This window comes from Diadema antillarum, unplaced genomic scaffold (genome assembly GCF_040938485.1).
Source record: "Diadema antillarum isolate AM-2024a unplaced genomic scaffold, OU_Dant_1.0 seq00000357_RagTag, whole genome shotgun sequence".
Classification (NCBI taxonomy): Eukaryota; Metazoa; Echinodermata; class Echinoidea; order Diadematoida; family Diadematidae; genus Diadema; species Diadema antillarum.
The window spans coordinates 783,864-803,260 of NW_027271363.1; the positions used below are offsets into that span (position 1 = coordinate 783,864).

General features: G+C 40.5%; 1 protein-coding gene across 1 annotated transcript in view; it reads right to left on the minus strand.

The window, feature by feature from the left end:
- LOC139731106 (uncharacterized) overlaps window positions 1-19,397 on the minus strand; it is a 91,896-nt gene that overhangs the window by 48,866 nt on the left and 23,633 nt on the right. The window contains exons 4-5 of the mRNA XM_071641986.1: window positions 18,883-18,949; window positions 18,003-18,251 (exon numbers count right to left, since the gene is read on the minus strand). Coding sequence (XP_071498087.1) covers window positions 18,003-18,251; window positions 18,883-18,949 — 316 coding nt within the window. The remainder of the gene's footprint in view (window positions 1-18,002; window positions 18,252-18,882; window positions 18,950-19,397) is intronic.

Here is a 19,397-nt window from a genome sequence, read left to right on the forward strand (position 1 = left end):
CAAGAAGTGCAGTTACTAAGAAACTCTTCAAAAACAGTTTAAAATTTGGAAATGACACCCGTAGGTGTTAATTTAACACCATAAATGAGCACCGAAAATTTAACACCAGCTCGGTGTTCACTATTTAACACCGGACTTTTTGCAGTGTAGCGAATTCTATAATTGATTATCTTCATAGGCCTATACCAAACATTACATATTTACTACCAAACGTAAAGATGAAAAATCATCTTTAGCGTCGTTACAGAAAGTAGTGAAATGTTACTATAAAATTGAACAATTTATCTATAAATAGCAAGTACACTGTAAAAACATCGGTGTTAGATTTAACACCATCTAACTTTAATAGAGGACCACACCCACAGGTGTAGAAAATGTATTGTGACGGTGTTAAAAAGTGTTCACCTGGCACTTCGTGGTGTTAATTTGACAGTGTGGCTGGTGATATTGTTGACACTGCGCTATTGATTCAATAATGACACCTAATGGTGTTGATTTGATATTGGTGGTGTTAATTTCAATGGTAAAACACCCATCCAGCTTCAATAGGGGACCACACCAACTGGTGTTACTGTGATTTTTTCAAAAATCAAGTACTTTATCGGAAAATTCTTTACCGTCTTGTTGAAGTTCAAAATTAACAAGAAGTGCAGTAACTAAGAAACTATTAAAAAAACAATTTTAAATTTTAAAATGACACCGGAGGTGTTAATCTAACACCATGAATGAGCACCGGAAATTTAACACCGGCTCGGTGTTTCATATTTAACACCGGACTTTTTGCAGTGCATAAAGTAGACATCGTGGCATCTGGACCTGCTGCTTTAAAGGCAACCGGTCGTCGCAGGCAATTCGCAGCTCAGTAGAAAAGCACGACAAGCTGCTCCTCCCGTTATTGTACCCCCGTACGTACCGAATGCCGAACACGACGCTACGCAGCGCACCAGCGAAAACCAGATGGGGCACGAGAGCCGTACGAGCCGTCCACTGTAATTTCAACATGGACGCCCGAATACCTACCGAATGGGGCCGAATGGGTGCACGCACAAAACCGCACAACAGCCATGCGCATGAAAATCTCTCCTACGGGTCCCCGTCGCGACACAACAGTAGAGCTGTGTGGTGTACGTACGTACGTATCTGGCTGCAGTCTCTGTTTATTTGCACTATGGTGCCAATTTCAGCAATCTAAGCAATAATATTTTAAAATGTCTGAAAATATTATATAACAATATTTTAAATCATTCATATATTACGTTGTTTAATATTTGGTATTTATAAATATGCTTTGATGAAGAAATATTAAAACTCTAAACTTCATGTATAGCAAGTTGCAATGCTCATGGCCATATAGACCGGGGGCCCAGAGCATTTATTCAGCTGAAAAGGGTCACACTTTTTGATGGTCTCATCATGTAAGGATGTGGCCAAGGGTCAATAAAATGCATTGCTGGCAAGTCACATCCTGTACCGTAAGCCTAGGGACCACAAAAAGGGACCCCGAAAAATGGATTTATTCAGCCGAAGGGGGTCACGGACAAAAGTTGGTGGATATTGTTCCTTTGGGTGTACTTATCATGAAAACAGCAATGCCAGCTATTTTATCCTGTACGGGGCCCCAGACAGTAGCCCCAAAGGGCCCCAGAAATATGGTGTTATTCAGCTGAAAAGGGTCACGGCTAATTTCTTTTGCAATGGAAGTAGTTCCCATCAGAGATATCCAAAACACCAATGCCAGCTATTTTATCCTGTACGGGGCCCTAGACAGTAGCCCCAAAGGGCCCCACCCCCCATAGGCCTACGTATAAACACACACAAACATTGATTTTATTCAATTAAAAAGATTCAGGGCTAATTTCTTTTGCAATGGAAGGAGTACCAATCAGAGATATCCAAAACACCAAAGCCAGCTATTTTATCCTGCACGGGGCCCCAGACAGTAGCCCCAAAGTGCCCCACCCCCTATACGCCCTATACGTACAAACACACACACACACATTGACTTTATTCAGCTGATAAGAGTAACGGCTAATTTCATTTGCAATGGAAGTAGTACCCATCAGAGACATACAAAACACCAAAGCCAGTTATTTTGTCCTCTACGGGGCCCTAGACAGTAGCCCCAAAGTGCCACACCCCCCCCCCCCCCCCCAACACACATACTCACACAATAGTTTCATTCAGCTGAAAAAGGGTCACGGCTAATTTCTTTTGCAATGGAAGTAGTACCCATCAGAGAAATCCAAAATCAGTTATTTTATCCTGCATGGGGCCCCAGACAGTAGCCCCAGACAGTAGCCCCAGACAGTAGCCCCAAATTGTCCCCTTACCCCCTCCCCCTCCCCCCCCCCCCCCTCCACACACACACACATTGATTTTATTCAGCTGAAAAGGGTCACGGCTACTTGCTTTTGCAATCGGAAGTAGTACTCATCAGAGATATCCAAAGCACTAAAGCCAGTTATTTCATCCTGTACGGGGCCCCAGACAGTAGCCCCAAAGTGCCCCCTACACACACACACACACACACACACACACACACACACACACACACACACACACACATTTATATATATATTGGTTTCATTCAGCCGAAAAGGGTCACGGCTAATTTCTTTTGCAATGGAAGTAGTATCCATCGGATATCAAAATATCAAAGTCAGATATCTTATTACGCTCATCCTGCGCTATTTACACTGTCACTGCTCTCTCCCCGTTTGAGCTACGATTCAAAATAGGTCAATCTTGATGGGGAGATGAGGAAGAAATTTTGAACCAGTTCAAAATTTCTTCCCGATCTGTAAAATTGCCAGATCTAACCCCATCACCCAAACGCTGCTGCTACGATGCTCCCGGTCCCCGTACACTTTTGCCGCTCTCTCCCGATCTGACAGATTGAATAGATCGGGATGCAGATCTTGATAGTGGAATTACATGTGGGGACACTTTAGAAACACTCCGTGGGGCCCCGTACAGCTATATAACTGGTTTCGGTGTTTTTGATACCTCCTTGAGTACTACTTCCATTGCAAAAGAAATTATAGCAGTGACTCTTTTACACACGCATTGACTTTATTCAGCTGATAAGAGTAACGGCTAATTCCATTTGCAATGCAAGTAGTACCCATCAGAGACATACAAAACACCAAAGCCAGTTATTTTGTCCTGTACGGGGCCCCAGACAATAGCCCCCAAAGTGCCCCCCCCCCCCCCCAACACACATACTCACACAATAGTTTCATTCAGCTGAAAAAGGGTCACGGCTAATTTCTTTTGCAATGGAATTAGTACCCATCAGAGAAATCCAAAATACCAAAGCCAGTTATTTTATCCTGCATGGGGCCCCAGACAGTAGCCCCAAATTGTCCCGTTACCCCCTCCCCCTCCCCCCCCCCCCACACACACACACACACATTGATTTTATTCAGCTGAAAAGGGTCACGGCTACTTTCTTTGCAATCGGAAGTAGTACTCATCAGAGATAAAATCCAAAGCACTAAAGCCAGTTATGTTATCCTGTACGGGGCCCCAGACAGTAGCCCCAAAGTGCCCCCTACACACACACACACACACACACACACACACACACACAGAAGATTGGTTTCATTCAGCCGAAAAGGGTCACGGCTAATTTCTTTTGCAATGGAAGTAGTATCCATCGGATATCAAAAATACCAAAGTCAGATATCTTATCCTGCACGGGGTCCCGTACAGTAGCTCCAAAGTGTTTTGCTTTATTCTCTTTATTGTGTGCATCTCTTCTTCTTAATATGCGCTCCTTCGTCTTCATATTCGCGACAACGACAACGCGCCCTCCTCATCATCATCAGTTTTGCTGTTCTGGCAAACATTTTCCAGCGTATCGGCTACGTTCGATTTTAGAGCGGCGAGAGCGGAAGACGTGCATAATTGAGTCTGGGAAAGCGTAAGAACAGCGTAGCTAAAGCGGCCAACAGCGTTATCGAAGCAGGAATGAAGCGTCGTAGGAACAGGCCTTGATTTTATACGAGAGTAGAGAACTTAGTGAGAGCGTCGTTAAAGCGGGAAGGTCGTGCTTTGATCAAGAAAGCGGCGCAGCAGCGGGACCATGTCGTCGGTGTCTAGTTTAGACTATATTTCCCGTTCTTGTGCCGCTGTTACTACGGTCAGAAAAACCTGGAATTGTTACGCTCATCCTGCGGTATTTACACTGTCACTGCTCTCTCCCCGTTTGAGCTACGATTCAAAATAGGTCAATCTTGATGGGGAGATGAGGAAGAAATTTTGAACCAGTTCAAAATTTCTTCCCGATCTGTAAAATTGCCAGACCCAACCCCATCACCCAAACGCTGCTGCTACGATGCTCCCGGTCCCCGTACACTTTTGCCGCTCTCTCCCGATCTGACAGATTGAATAGATCGGGATGCAGATCTTGATAGTGGAATTACATGTGGGGACACTTTAGGAACACTCCGTGGGGCCCCGTACACCTATATAACTGGTTTCGGTGTTTTTGATACCTCCTTGAGTACTACTTCCAATGCAAAAGAAATTATAGCAATGATTCTTTTCACTTAGAATATAATAATACGGGAGCACTTTCCAGCTACTGGCTGGGGGCCCCTTAACTGGATGGGTTTGTGTTTTACGTATCTCAGCTGTTAATTCCACTGCCAAGGAAAATAGGCATACATGACTGTTTTCACCTAAAAACAATTAATTCATATGGGGTGGGAATACCTTGGGGCTATACCTGTCAAGGGCCCTGCATCCGGGCCAATATCGCACCTCTTTTAATCGAATTCTTTAATGTTGAATTAAATTTAGCAAAAACTTCGCCTAGATGACATGGTAGTTCAATGTCATATTAATCTCTTCATTCAAATTTATTTTGAAACATTCACATTACCTCTAACCTTATTCTAAATAACACTTTTTCAACTGAAATCCATATAATACAAGTACCATTCTACTATCCGTTCATTCATAAATTCATAATGATATAGTCACGTGATTACATGCTGCGCTCGTTCATTCAAATTGATTTCTGGCCATCTAATTTAACATGTTCTGCAGTCTGTTAAACAGATATGTTCATGCTTGGCCTCTTTCCTTATTTTCTTTCGTCGTAGTTATTGTTTTGTAAGCATCATAGCATTTCATGTTTTCGTATTCGTTTAAGAGACTTTGACACCATTTTTTAACGTGCCTTTTGAATCCAAAGAAATAAGAAGCCACAAATTATCTGGCCGTTACGAGCGCTTTATTCCGAGCGGTCGGCCAGTTACAAGAAGTCAAGGTTATGATCCTCAATTTTTTTTTTTAATAATTCTTTCTATGTCTTCTAGAGATATACGTCTGTATATATTGTGCTGTCATGACTATAAAAAATGATGTTAAGCTGCATTACTGGTACACGTATATGCCTATAATGACATGTATATGAAAGAGAAGGAGCGTTACCAGTCTGGTTACAGAACAATCAAATCCAGTTATACTAGATAAGAAATATGACACTTTTACTGCTTTATAACAGTAATTCATAGATGAAACGAAAACACACATAGAAACACATGTTAAAAAGATCTGAAACAAAGAAATAGCATGATTTGAATTTGAATGAACACGTTTGGAATTTGACTGTCTTTCGCGAAATTTAATGACTGAAATACACTTTTCGGCAAGTCAAGGCGAATTTGAATGAACGTAGGGTACCAGCCAATTTGAATACCCATTTTACGAATTCGAACCTTCTATCAAAATTAATGAACGAACAAAAGTGCAAAATTGGCTGGGAAAACCTAACTGGCTTTGATGTTTTGGGTATCTATGATGTAAACTAAGGCCTACTTCGATTGTAAAAGAAAAACAACTATGACTCTTTTCAGCTAAATGATGTCATAATAATTATGTGGGGGGGGGGGGGGGGCACTTTATGGCTACTGTAACCTGGGCCCAGTACAAGATGAAATGACTGGTTGTCGTAATATATGGTCATCTTGGTTGTGCACTATACAGAAGTATGCTTCCGTTTGCAAATTTCTTGAGTGTTTTGCTACTGTAACCTATGGGACCCCGTATACAGGATAAGATGACTTGCTTTAGTGTTTGTGATATCTCTGTTCAGTAGGCCCTGATATTAACGTTACAAAAGAATTTGTAAGACCATTTTCAGCTGATTCACAGTACATGTATAATGGATGGAACACTGTGGAGCTACTGTCTAGGGCTCTGTGCAGGATGAAATAACTAGCCTTGGTGTGTTGAATATCTCTGATAGGTACTTCTTCCAGTGCAAAAGAAATTACCCGTGTTTGGGGCTATACTGTGCGGGGCCCCATACAGGATAAATAACTGGCTTTGGTATTTTGGATATCTCTGATGGGTACTACTTCCATTGCAAAAGAAATTAGCCGTGACCCTTTTCAGCTGAATGAAACTAGTGTGTGTGTGTGTGTGTGTGTGTGTGTGTGTGTGTGTGTGTGTGTGTGTGTGTATATGTGTATGTGTGTGTATGTGGAGGGGGGGGGGCACTTTGGGGCTACTGTCTGGGGCCCCGTTCAGGATAAAATAACTGGCTTTGGTGCTTTGGATATCTCTGATGGGTATACTTCCATTGCAAAAGAAATTAGCCGTGACCCATTTTGGCTGAATGAAACTAATGTGTGTGTGTGTGTGTGTGTGTGTGTGTGTGTGTGTGTGTGTGTGTGTGTGTGTGTGTTGGGGGTGCACTTCGGGGCTACTGTCTGGGACCCCGTACAGGATAAAATAACTGGCTTTAGTGTTTTGGATATCTCTGATGAGTATGCCTACTACCAATTGTAAAAGAAAGTAGCCATGACCCTTTTCAGCTGAACAAAATCAATGTGTGTGTGGGGGGGGGGGGGGGGGGGAGGGAGCAATTTGGGGCTACTGACTGGGGCCCCGTGCAGGATAAAATAGCTGGCTTTGGTATTTTGGATATCTCTGATGGGTACTACTTCCATTGCAAAAGAAATTAGCCGTGACTCTTCTCAGCTGAATGAAACTAGTGTGGATGTGTGTGTTGGGGGGGGGGGGGGGGAGCTCCTTTGGGGCTACTGTCCGGGGCCCCGTACTGGAAAACATAGCTGACTTTGGTGTTTTTGATATCTCTGATGGGTACTCCTTCCAATGCAAATGAAATTAGCCGTGACTCTTCTCAGCTGCACGAATGAAATCAATGTTTGTGTGTGTTTGTACGTATGGCCTATGGTGTGTGTGTGGGGGGGGGAGGGGGAGGGGGTAAGGGGACAATTTGGGGCTACTGTCTGGGGCTACTGTCTGGGGCCCCATGCAGGATAAAATAACTGGCTTTGGTATTTTGGATTTCTCTGATGGGTACTAATTCCATTGCAAAAGAAATTAGCCGTGACCCTTTTTCAGCTGAATGAAACTATTGTGTGAGTATGTGTGTTGGGGGGGGGGGCACTTTGGGGCTACTGTCTAGGGCCCCGTAGAGGACAAAATAACTGGCTTTGGTGTTTTATATGTCTCTGATGGGTACTACTTCCATTGCAAATGAAATTAGCCGTTATACTCTTATCAGCTGAATAAAGTCAATGTGTGTGTGTGTGTTTGTACGTATAGGGCGTATAGGGGGTGGGGCACTTTGGGGCTACTGTCTGGGGCCCCGTGCAGGATAAAATAGCTGGCTTTGGTGTTTTGGATATCTCTGATTGGTACTCCTTCCATTGCAAAAGAAATTAGCCCTGAATCTTTTTAATTGAATAAAATCAATGTTTGTGTGTGTTTATACGTAGGCCTATGGGGGGTGGGGCCCTTTGGGGCTACTGTCTAGGGCCCCGTACAGGATAAAATAGCTGGCATTGGTGTTTTGGATATCTCTGATGGGAACTACTTCCATTGCAATAGAAATTAGCCGTGACCCTTTTCAGCTGAATAACACCATATTTCTGGGGCCCTTTGGGGCTACTGTCTGGGGCCCCGTACAGGATAAAATAGAAGGCATTGCTGTTTTCATGATAAGTACACCCAAAGGAACAATATCCACCAACTTTTGTCCGTGACCCCCTTCGGCTGAATAAATCCATTTTTCGGGGTCCCTTTTTGTGGTCCCTAGGCTTACGGTACAGGATGTGACTTGCCAGCAATGCATTTTATTGACCCTTGGACACATCCCTATATGATGAGACCAATAAAAAGTGTGACCCTTTTCAGCTGAATAAATCTTCTGGGCCCCCGGTCTAATATGGCGGGTTGTTTTGATCTCATTGGCAATTGTCTGCTGCGTCAGCTGTGTTACAGTATGTTGGGCCGGATCGGAACATAACAAAGTTGGTATAAAGTCGTCGGTACCGGTATGTCAATATCAATAATGTGTGTGTTATGCGTGTACTGTTTCGGATTAGCCTTGGCTTTGGTTTAGTAATGAAACCTCACAATGGAGATCAAAACAGCCGTCCAACTCGAGTAAAACGTATCTACTTGTTTGACGCTATCGACGAGTGGAGAACGCAGAGAGACGTGTTCTTAGCATGCTTAGGACAGGGAGGTTTCCTCTCACCTCCCTGCTTAGGACAAGTAAGAGACCAGTGGCAGAGGGGGAAGCTTCAGCGTCAGCGTGCCGATGAAAAATTTGCTTTCCACTTGCTGGAGTTGCATGAACAGTTTTGCAGGAATTTAGAATGTGCAAATTCGTGTTACGGCATGCACGGTGGAATTGTAATGCCACGGCTTACGCCAATCAAGCAACCCCAGCTGACCAAGTCAACAACTTCAAGGAATCCAGATCCAGATGATGTGTAAGTAACGTTAGAAGTCTATTACATGAATCAATGATTGAAGTGGAATGACTTTTTCTAATCTATCTTTAACTGCTAGGGCCTTTGCGTTTCATCGACAAGTAGGCCTATTTTTCTATGTATAATTCCGCGAAAAACTTCTCTAAGTTCTCATTTATGTCAAATTATGATAACGCCGTAATCGAAATGACATTTGCTGGGTCAGTTTATCGCTTCTTAAAAACTGACCCAGCAGTAGGCAGCAAATGTCATTAGTCAGGGAATCGCAAGTAGTGGTAAGTTTTTTGTCATCACAGTATTGAGAATTTAAAGTATTTCATGTGCAAATGTAGAATCTAGATAGATACAATAGTGTACAGAGAGGTCACTTTCCTGAGCAGCTAGCGTCAACAATCCAGGTTAAATTTGCATAGCCAGATTTCATGGCTGCGATTCAAATACTGTTTGTCCCCATTGATTTAACTGTATAGCAAAGTCTCCTCTTTCATCATATTTAGGGGCCCTACATTTTAAGTTTGGTTAAGGAATTTTGATAAAGATTGTAATTTTCATAAGCTTGGCAAAAGTTTCAGGCATCTATGTTGCATTTATAGTCAAACTTCCAATGCATTTGGTCCAATAATTTGAAACCAAATTCAAGTGATCCAGTGAAGTGTACATCTTTTCATGTGAATTTCTACAAGTATGTTGAAATGTAAATTCTGAAGAAAAAAAATTGATCCTTTACAGTTGAAATTCGTTAAAGTTTGGTTACACTGACAGTGTCAGGTCAGTGGTAGTAACTACAGAGTTACAGTAGTGTACGTACAATACCCTTGTACGTGAAAGTTACAGTTTTATTTACCTTCACATCTTCATATAGGAGTGTCTAATAGGGATGTTGATTGGTGTGGAAGTTGTTGATGAACAACAGTTCATAAGAATCCATTGTTTTAATTCTAATACAGATATTGGTCATAGGTCAAGGGGCAATATGAACCTATCAGTTTGTAACATGCTAATATGTACAGGTATGAGCTTCATCAAGTACGATTAATTGGTATCCGTGGCACATCCCTTATTTGTTGATCAAAGGTACGCCTCTGATTGGTATTTATCAGTGTTTGGTAGAAAGCTAACCCATTACAATGGCTTTGCGATGTTGCACTGAGTTGACTATGGACAAAGGTCTACTGTCCGCGATTTTCATTAATTTGTAGGGCATTTTTCACACATAACCTCAAATACTGATACCTGTGATAGGTTTATTTATAATGGTTATCCTTCACACTGTATTGTCGAGACAATAGTGTTCTGTTTGTTTGTGTAAGAGGGAGATAGACAGTAATTTCTTTATGCTCCTGTCTGAAGAAGGCATTACATCTTATTTGTCATGTACTTATCTATGAGTTTTAATGTTCACTTTGTGTGTGTGTGTGTGTTTTTTTGTAAAGATTATTCACACCAGGCTAAGCTGACAGAACTATAACTGTGAGTTTACCTAGTAAAATGAAAGGGTTTCGGCATTGCTTCTTACATATAGTATATTCCAGGCAGGTGATACAACGCTCACCTTCTTCATATTAGTTAGTAAAACAATGAAGAGTGCAAAAATACTGCATAAATGTGCAGTGCAACTGTGGCCGTTGACCGTTGGCCCTGCACGGGCACAGTCGCTTCCCCGTCCTGAATTTATGTACACACGCCAGGGCAAGTACATAATACAGGCAGGGTCTCCGACCCAATCGTCCGCGTTCAGAATAGACAACTCGGCGGTAATATCCGCTACCCATGACGATGTATCATCGTCCATGATGGCCACCCTATCTATTATAATGTGGTCTGCACTCACTAATCTGATCTGATCTGATGATTAGATTACAGTATAGATGACGAGTGACGACGATCGACGATGCGATGAAGAGAATGCGTAGTCGTACGAAGTATACGCAGCTAGCCACTAGCTCATGCGAACATCACACAGTACATACAGTATACCAGGGAGGTGCCCCAAGAAGCGCTCAATATCTCGCATGATAGGAAATGGATCCTCTGCAAAAGAATTCCCGTCAATGAAATGAAACTGTTTGCGCTGATAGACACTTTGATTGAGCACAGACCGGATAGTCTCAATGTATTTACCCAGCCTAATAATAATTTTTTCACTTTCAAGTTGGTGGGTATCTAGGTTGAAAACTGTCCTCTCAAACGTATCCCGGAATATCTCGCCGTGGAACATGTGTTCAAATGGCCCACTGGCATTCGTTGGTGCCCCTGAACGTGCGAGAATGTGTATGTAGTCCGAGACTGCTCGTTGCACAGGTTCTCGGAGAATGACGAGGAATTTGGCGTCATTGGGTAGTAGTGGTTTCAGGGCGAAGAAAATCTGCCTGTGGTCAGTCAGGAACCGGGGACTCCCCGTCATGGGGAGTTGAAACTGACCAGAGAGAGGCATCTTACTCACCCATTCACTGACGGACACATTATCGACATCATCGGCGGGAAATTTCAGTTCGTGAGATATGGAGATCGCTGGATGGAGGTCTAGGAATCGGCTGAGAGTTCCCGTGCCGCATTTCTTGTGGCCCACTACCATAGCACCCGGGATCCTACGTTTGCATTGCCTCACAGCCCAGAATGCTTCCGGCAGCGGTCGCTTGAAGGAAGGTTTGTATATGTAGCACTGATTAATGTCGGCTGCTCTTGATGGAGTGTTGTTCCTCCTTCCAGTACTATTTGCGCTGGACCTACAATCCAGCGGAATACCTCGGGTCATGCTGTGTTCTTGCAGGCGTTGAGAAATCGAAGTGGACTTGTTCAGGCCATGCTCATCACGCTCTCTCGTGACGAGAAGGGTCCTCAACGGCACTGTATCAAGGAAGCTTTTTGATGTGCGCAAGTATGAGTAAGTAAAAAGGGTGAAGACAGCCACACACAAGATGACGATGATAGGAAACTGACATCTTCCCATTCTGGAAAAGGTTGACATGCTCCAGCTACCTAAAAAACACACATCACAGTGTAAAAACGGAAATACGCCACCTCGCTGAGTGTACAAAAAAAAAATCAACCTCTTCTCTCAGCATAGGAGCTCGATAAGTAGGTGAAGTTAATGATATGCGCCTCAATCGCTGGGAAGTATTTGTTCCGGAGCTCAAGCGTGTGAAAGTCCACGTCATGGCGTTTCCGAAGGCTCATGACAATAACATGTCAAAACATAACGTGGATTTTACCCCGTTCCTGCCACGATTCTCCAAGAACCTTGATGCCACTATACTCTATGTGTGTTATTCTATTTGCCTGTCGATAAGGAACATGAACGTAAACATGAACATGAACGTATCTGTGTTTAGTTTCGCAGTCAATATCGATCAGCTCGATTGTAAGCAGGGGCGGATCGATAGGAATTCCGTAAAGGGGAGTCGCCTTTACCAAATTAAAGGAGGCGCAACCCCCATTTTCATTTTTATCTTTTTTGTTTTAACAACAACTACCAAAAAAAAAAAAAAAAAAAAAAAAACCGGTGCACCCCTCTGGATCTGCCCCTGGTAACGTACGTCTTCATACTACACTGTAAAAACATCGGTGTTAGATTTAACACCACGGGTGTTAAATCTAACACCGATCAAACTTCAATAAAGGACCACACCCACAGGTGTTAAAAATGCACTGTGATGGTGTTGAAAAGTGTTCACCTGACACTTCGTGGTGTTAATTTGACACTGTACCTGGTGTTATTTTGACACTGTACTGGTGTTCATTCAAAAATGACACCACATGGTGTTGATTTGATATTTGTTGGTGTTAATATCAATGGTTTAACACCCGTCCAGCTTCAATAAGAGACCACACCAGCTGGTGTTACTTTGGTGTAAATTTATTTTCACATTTTTTTCAAAAATCGAGTATTTTAATGTAAAATTCTTGATCGTCTTGTTTAAATTAAAAATCAACAAGAAGTGCAGTTACTAAGAAACTCTTCAAAAAACAGTTTAAAATTTGAAAATGACACCCGTTGGTGTTAATTTAACACCATAAATGAGCACCGAAAATTTAACACCAGCTCGGTGTTCACTATTCAACACCGGACTTTTTGCAGTGTAGTTTTGCAGCTCCACAAGCACAAAATTAGATATGTTCCGTTATTAACAAGGTAAATTAGGCAAAACACACACAACCAGGAGACAAAGAGAGAGAGAGAGAGAGAGAGAGAGAGAGAGAAAAATATCGATAGTGAAAGTTCGAAGCTTTCAACTGAAGTAATTTTTTTCAATTTATATACCATAATACAAACATGAATTTGGGTTATAAATGCAGACACTTTAGCGTACATGAGTCTATTGATAGATGCGCATGATAATGAGTTGCCCGGTTTTACCACGTTACCGTATAAGGAAGGGTTAAATGGGTCCGTGAAGACAGGAACACAATGACGTAAATTTGAGCCGAATGCATAAAACTAGCAATTGCTTATGTAAGCAGTTGCTTCAAGTACAAGCACAAGCTCGTCTAGTAAAAGGTCAAGCTCAAACAATTGCTTAAACCCATATGTATAACCTTTTGCTTGTGCTTGGTAATTTTTGTCATGCACAAGCAACTACTGCTTGCGTTTCAACAAAAGGAACGCGATTTTTTTAACGTGAAGAAGCTCATCAGCTAATGTTTCATCAGCAAATCTACACCCGTTAGTAACATTATTTGTATCTGAAAAAAGCTCTTCATGATAGTTTTTGTACTGCGTTTGTGCATATCCAAACACTATGTTTCCCTTGGAAAGGGATTGCAGATATAGGATAGAAAAATAATCCCAAAATTGCACTCAATTTGACATTAGTGATTTGAGAATGTGTTAAAAAATAAACTATTTGTTTAACAAATGAATTCCCATAGTATCTCTATTCATCTAAGTATATGTTTAACAATAACATTCCCATTAATCCTGATACAGAAATCAATTCAAATAATCTGGTTGTGGATATAACATTAAGGGGGGGGGGGTCTGGAAGAAAACTAATTTCCTCCAGCAAATAAGTCTTATAAATACATTACTGACATACTGTATATCTTTGTAATCCATACGTTTCAAACCAGAAATGAATATCTACCAAGATCTTTCATTACTAAAATCAAAGATACATTTCCAGCAGCTGCCTCTACTGTCGGGATTCAGTTTACCCATACTATTTTCAGAAATCATTGATTGTAACATTCGCAACCATCCTTCACTATAATCCCCATAATAATTACGACTGATTTTATCATCAGCTTTCTGACACCATATAATGGAATATGTCACACGCTCAATTTATATTCTATAAAAGCATGTAGAATCTTAGGAAGCGCTGAAAATAGGAATATGAGTTGAGATATACCTTGTGATTTGACAAGAGTAGTTTTGCCTATTATAGTGCCTTGTTGAATATGTAAATCAAGCAAATGAAACATCTGCAGCATGGGATTTGTAACATCCTATATGTCTATGATTTCTTCTTTCTTGCGATTTTATACATAAAAAGTCAGAAGGAAAAAACTATCAATTAATTGATTAAAAGCTTCTGGTAAGAGAGTTTGTATTTCTAACATTATAAGTTGTGTCTGCAGCATAAATGCTTAACTTAATTTCAACACCATTGAGTGTGACGCCCTTAACATTATCATCTCTCGTGATCCATATACTCATCATTTCTTGACGGATTACACACAGCAACGGGCTAAGGGCGCATCCTTGGCACATGCCTATATAGCGTAACATTAAAAAAAAAACACCTCAGGGCATGACCGTTGTTTTAAACACAAGAAGAAATATCGGTACACAAAATCTGTATCAAAGAAACGTTGCAATCCCCAAATTGAAATATTTTAGAACTTTAAACATATATAAGACCATTCCAGTTTATCAAATGTCATGTCTGCGTCTGCTAGAAGCATAAATGCCGCAGCCTCAGAGTCAATCATTATGTAATGCCAATCCAATGTTTTCACCAATTAAACGCCACTTCAGAAAACCGGTCATGATCAGAACTAATTATCTCAGTCAAAACTTTCTTGAGCCTTTGAGTAAGGCAGGTTGCCAAAAGTTAATGATTCGTGTTAAGAATAGAGATCGGTGGCTAATTCCTCAAAAATGATAGGTCATGATTTTTCTGTGGAATATTCAGATGACAGATTGCTCTTTACTTGGTCACAGCACAATATTTGACAGCACAAAGAGAAATGTTCAATGTTTTCAATAACACTTCTCCCACATCTCTGAAAAACTGTAAAATTCACAAGGAAACCGTCCGTTCCCGGAGTGGTATCATTTTTCATAGTTTTACGATTATCTAAACACTCATTGAGTGTCATCCATCCTTTTCATGTTCCTTTTTCATTCTGAAACACTTTAACATACTGGATATCATTTGGTAACGAATTTTCAAACTCTGCTTGTGAGTGTGATATGGGGAAGGGGGGTCACAAGAGGTATATGCATATGTCAATTTGATTTTAGGGTTATCTAAACACTTATTGAGTGTCATCCAACCTTTACATTTTCCTTTTTCATTCTGAGACACTTTAACATCCTTGATATCATCTGGTAATGAATTGCCAAACTCTGCTTGTGTGTGCGTATGTGTATGTGTGTGTGTGTGTGGGGGGGGGGGGGGGGGAGTCACAAGAGTTATATATGAATTTAAAATAATCTTATCCTAACAGGATTCACAATATCCTTAGTGGACATGGTGGAAAAAATAAAAATGACCATCTTCATTGGAAAAGTTTTTGTCTTGATAACTCTTTTCCCAATGAAAGATGTTCTTCTCACCAAGCTCCGGATCTAACCATGACACCATACGTTTGTTTTTGTTTTACTTTTTCACATATAAAGCATCTAATTCATCTCTGCAGAGTTTAATACTCTGGAAAAGAGAATCAGAATCTAAGATACCTTTTTTCATTTAATCTGCTCCGTTTTGCTTTCTGAATAGTATGTCACAAGTAATTGATCGCATTTGGCATTTAAGAAAAAAAAAAACTGTTTAGATCTCAAATTGCAGAGAACAAAAATTTACTTTCTTGAATGTCATTGCCAGCCATGTAAAAGGGATGTTTTAAACTTCCAGAAACCACGTCTTCTGATTTCATTCACTAGATGTAAGAGATATTACAGAGTGATCAGTTTTAAATCCCGATGTAAGTTCACATTTATCAAATGAAATTCAAAATGAGGGAAAGTGAGGGAACTTCCTGTTTTACAGGGGTTTTTTTATTACAGATACTAAGAATACAGATAGAAACCCTGTAATAAACAACTTGAAAATAGATCGATGAAAATTCGAAAGAGAATTCTGTGTTGTCATCAAGGAAGTAATATGTTTTGTCATAAAATAACTTTACGTGCTTGCGGTTATAAAAAAAAGAGTGAATTGTTTACACTGAGTCCTTCATTATCAACACATTTTTTTTTCTTATTTCTCATTAATCAGGCCAGGATATCATTATGCTCTCTGAGCTGTCTGTATCCCACACTAAAACAAGGAAATGCACGATTGCCAAGGAAAATATTCATCATTGTGCCTGTTTCAGGGACTTGTTGGGGCGAATTGGTGGGGGCGGTGAGTGGATCCAACATTGCAGCAAAACAAAACAAAAAACCAACACAAAGCAAAACAAAAACATATAACAAGCATATGCGGATCTTTGTGAAAAAAATCTTACATATTATGTATGTGTATATATACACATTCATATATATATATATATATGCGTGTCATATCTCTCGTTCTCTCTCTCTCTCTATATATATATATATATATGTATATGTATATATATAGAGAGAGAGACAGAGAGTGAGAGAGAGAGATAAAGAGAGAGATTGAAAGATGAGTCACTATAAAAAGAAAAATCTCTCTCCAAAACCTTGTATTGAATTGACGAATTATATAATTTGCTACATTGTAGTCTGTCGCCTTTATTCTATTCAATAAAAACATCAACCACCAGCACACACAACGCACTCGATCGCTCGCTCGCGCAGAGCCAAATTTACTGTGCGCGCGCGGTCCTAGGCCTTCTGTCATTTTGTTACGTGAAAATGTTTTCCCATGTGAGGACATTTACAAGAATGTTCGCCCATGGGCGAACATAACGAATGTACCTCCACCACGTGACTGAGTTTAGCCAATCACTAACCGGTATTTGACTAACCCATTTGATGTATACAGTTGTCCTCAAAATTATTCATACCCTTGTTAATTTTTGTTATTTTTTATTTTTTTAAAGAAATGAACGCATTTCGTCAAGTTTGAAAATGAGTTATAATATGTGACTAACAAGTGACAGAATAACAACAATACACAGTTCCGGAAATTCTTCACTTCAGGGATTTTCTATTCATGGATTTTCAAGAATTGTCATGTTCAAAATTATTCATACCCTATGCTTACTGGGTCCAATGTCTTTCTTTAGGAGTCAATATTGTAGTCTTTGTTCTTTACGGCTGCTTTTAGATAATTCTTGTACAAGTTCCAAGTTTGCTTGCTTGAGTGCACCACAGCCGTACATGTCTTATTACACTGTACTTTAACAAGAAACTGATTTAGTTGCTGACGAGGCTTCGGCTGAAACAGACTGTCCAGCTAAGTCACTAATTAAGCAACGCCTTCCATTCTACTATATATAAATAAATATATATATATATATATATATATATATATATATATATATACACTTGGTGATTCTATCCTTCTATGAAGAGTGCTCGATATCCTCAAAGGAAGAGCTTTAGACAGAAGTATTGCAACAAGTTCACTCGGTTGACATCAGGTTCATCCGTATTTTATTGCTACTCGGAGTTTCATGCCACCTTCATTTAGGGGCAATCATCAGGCAATTGCCTGATGATTGCCCGTAAATGAAGGTGGCATGAAACTCCGAGTAGTAATAAAATACGGATGAACCTGATGTCAACCGAGTGAACTTGTTGCAATACTTCTATATATATATATATATATATATATATATATATACACGTATATATATATATATATATAATATGGTGATATTTGTAAAAAAGTAATACAGAAGCAAAAGCACAAATGCATAAAAGATATTAAAAAGTCAAATTTTATATTATATACATTATATATATTATATATACATAATCCTAATCCTACATACATCTTATGCATTTTGTGTTTTTGCCTGTGTATTTACGTGAATAGGCATATACGCGAAACATTTAAGTGCAAACAGTATGCACGCATTGTATTCCTGACCTACCTAAATGTCGTATGTCTGGTGACGTCGTGCTTTGGTAGGATTCTGTTCTTGACGTCACTTCCGGCGCACTTCCAATGGTTTCAGTACGGACAGGTCTTCCGCTCGAACCACCATTGGCCGCGGTTGCCCGGGAATGAGGGGTTGTCGACTGTGAGGAGTGTTTCACATCTCTAGTCTCCGTGACCGTCGCCTTCCTTGGAATCATGGTGGTCTGTCGCTGCCGTTTGGTTGTCGTAGGTGCCGTTGTGCCTGCAACGTGTGTGGATTTTGTGTTAGCGTGTGTGTTAGTGTCAGGATGAGTGTGTGTGTGTGTGTTAGTGTTAGTGTCAGGTTGGTTAGTGTGGATGTGTGTGTGTGCGTGAGTGTGCGTGTGTGTGTGTGTGTGTGTGTGTGTGTTAGTGTCAGGTTGGTTAGTGTGGATGTGCGTGTGTGCGTGAGTGTGTGTGTATGTGTGTGTGTTTAGTTGATGAGAGAAAGACGTTTGGAAACAAATTTAATTTCTAATTACAGTACACTGTAAAAGGAGGAATGTTCGCGTGCATTTTGATTCCGCAAGATTGACGAAACCAAAATGCACGGGAATTAAAGTTCTTGTCCGCATTATGTGCATTGAATGTCGGAGACACATCGCGAAATTTCATGCAATGAATACAGCCATGGACTCCAATTCTCAAAAAATTTCATGCCGCGAAATTATGTTTTATTGCATGAAGTTACAAGTTTGATATGCCACAGGTGACTTGCAAAAGACAAAACACAAAGGCTTATCTTATCAACTTTTTTGGGGGTATATTTGTAGGATGTACCTGTTCTTAGCAGGCAAATTTCAACCAAAACCAGATAGATTTACCCATGTGACCCCCTGAAGTTTTGCATTTACCTTGAATTTGTGTAATCGTCACATCATCCACGGCTATCTTTCCAGTCCCTTTCGCTCTGAAAGTAATCTGAAACAGGGAAATACATGCAATGATCAGTGAAAAGACAACTTTGATTGTTTTGCCTCGTGCAAATCGAAAGAGGAAAGTGCGGGGGATTTCCCGTGTTCTTATTTTTCACTGAACAACCAGGATATATACACACACCCAGGTCTACCGGAGATCTTTTTGAAGTCATAAAACAACATTTCTTATTAAGTGAAGTGGAAACATAGGCAAATAGAAGGGATGTCGAGGACCGTAAGAGTGTAACTTCTAATGTGGTACTTCTTTTTTTAAAAGTTAATCAGTTAAAGCAAATCAAATCACACAATTCGAAGGGAATAAAACAACATAAACACACATACATGTACATACATACATACGATTTCTATAGCGCCATTCTCCACTCTAATGCTCAAGGGGCTTTACATCAAAGCAAAAATACTGAAAATACATACACCATGATAGAAGATGA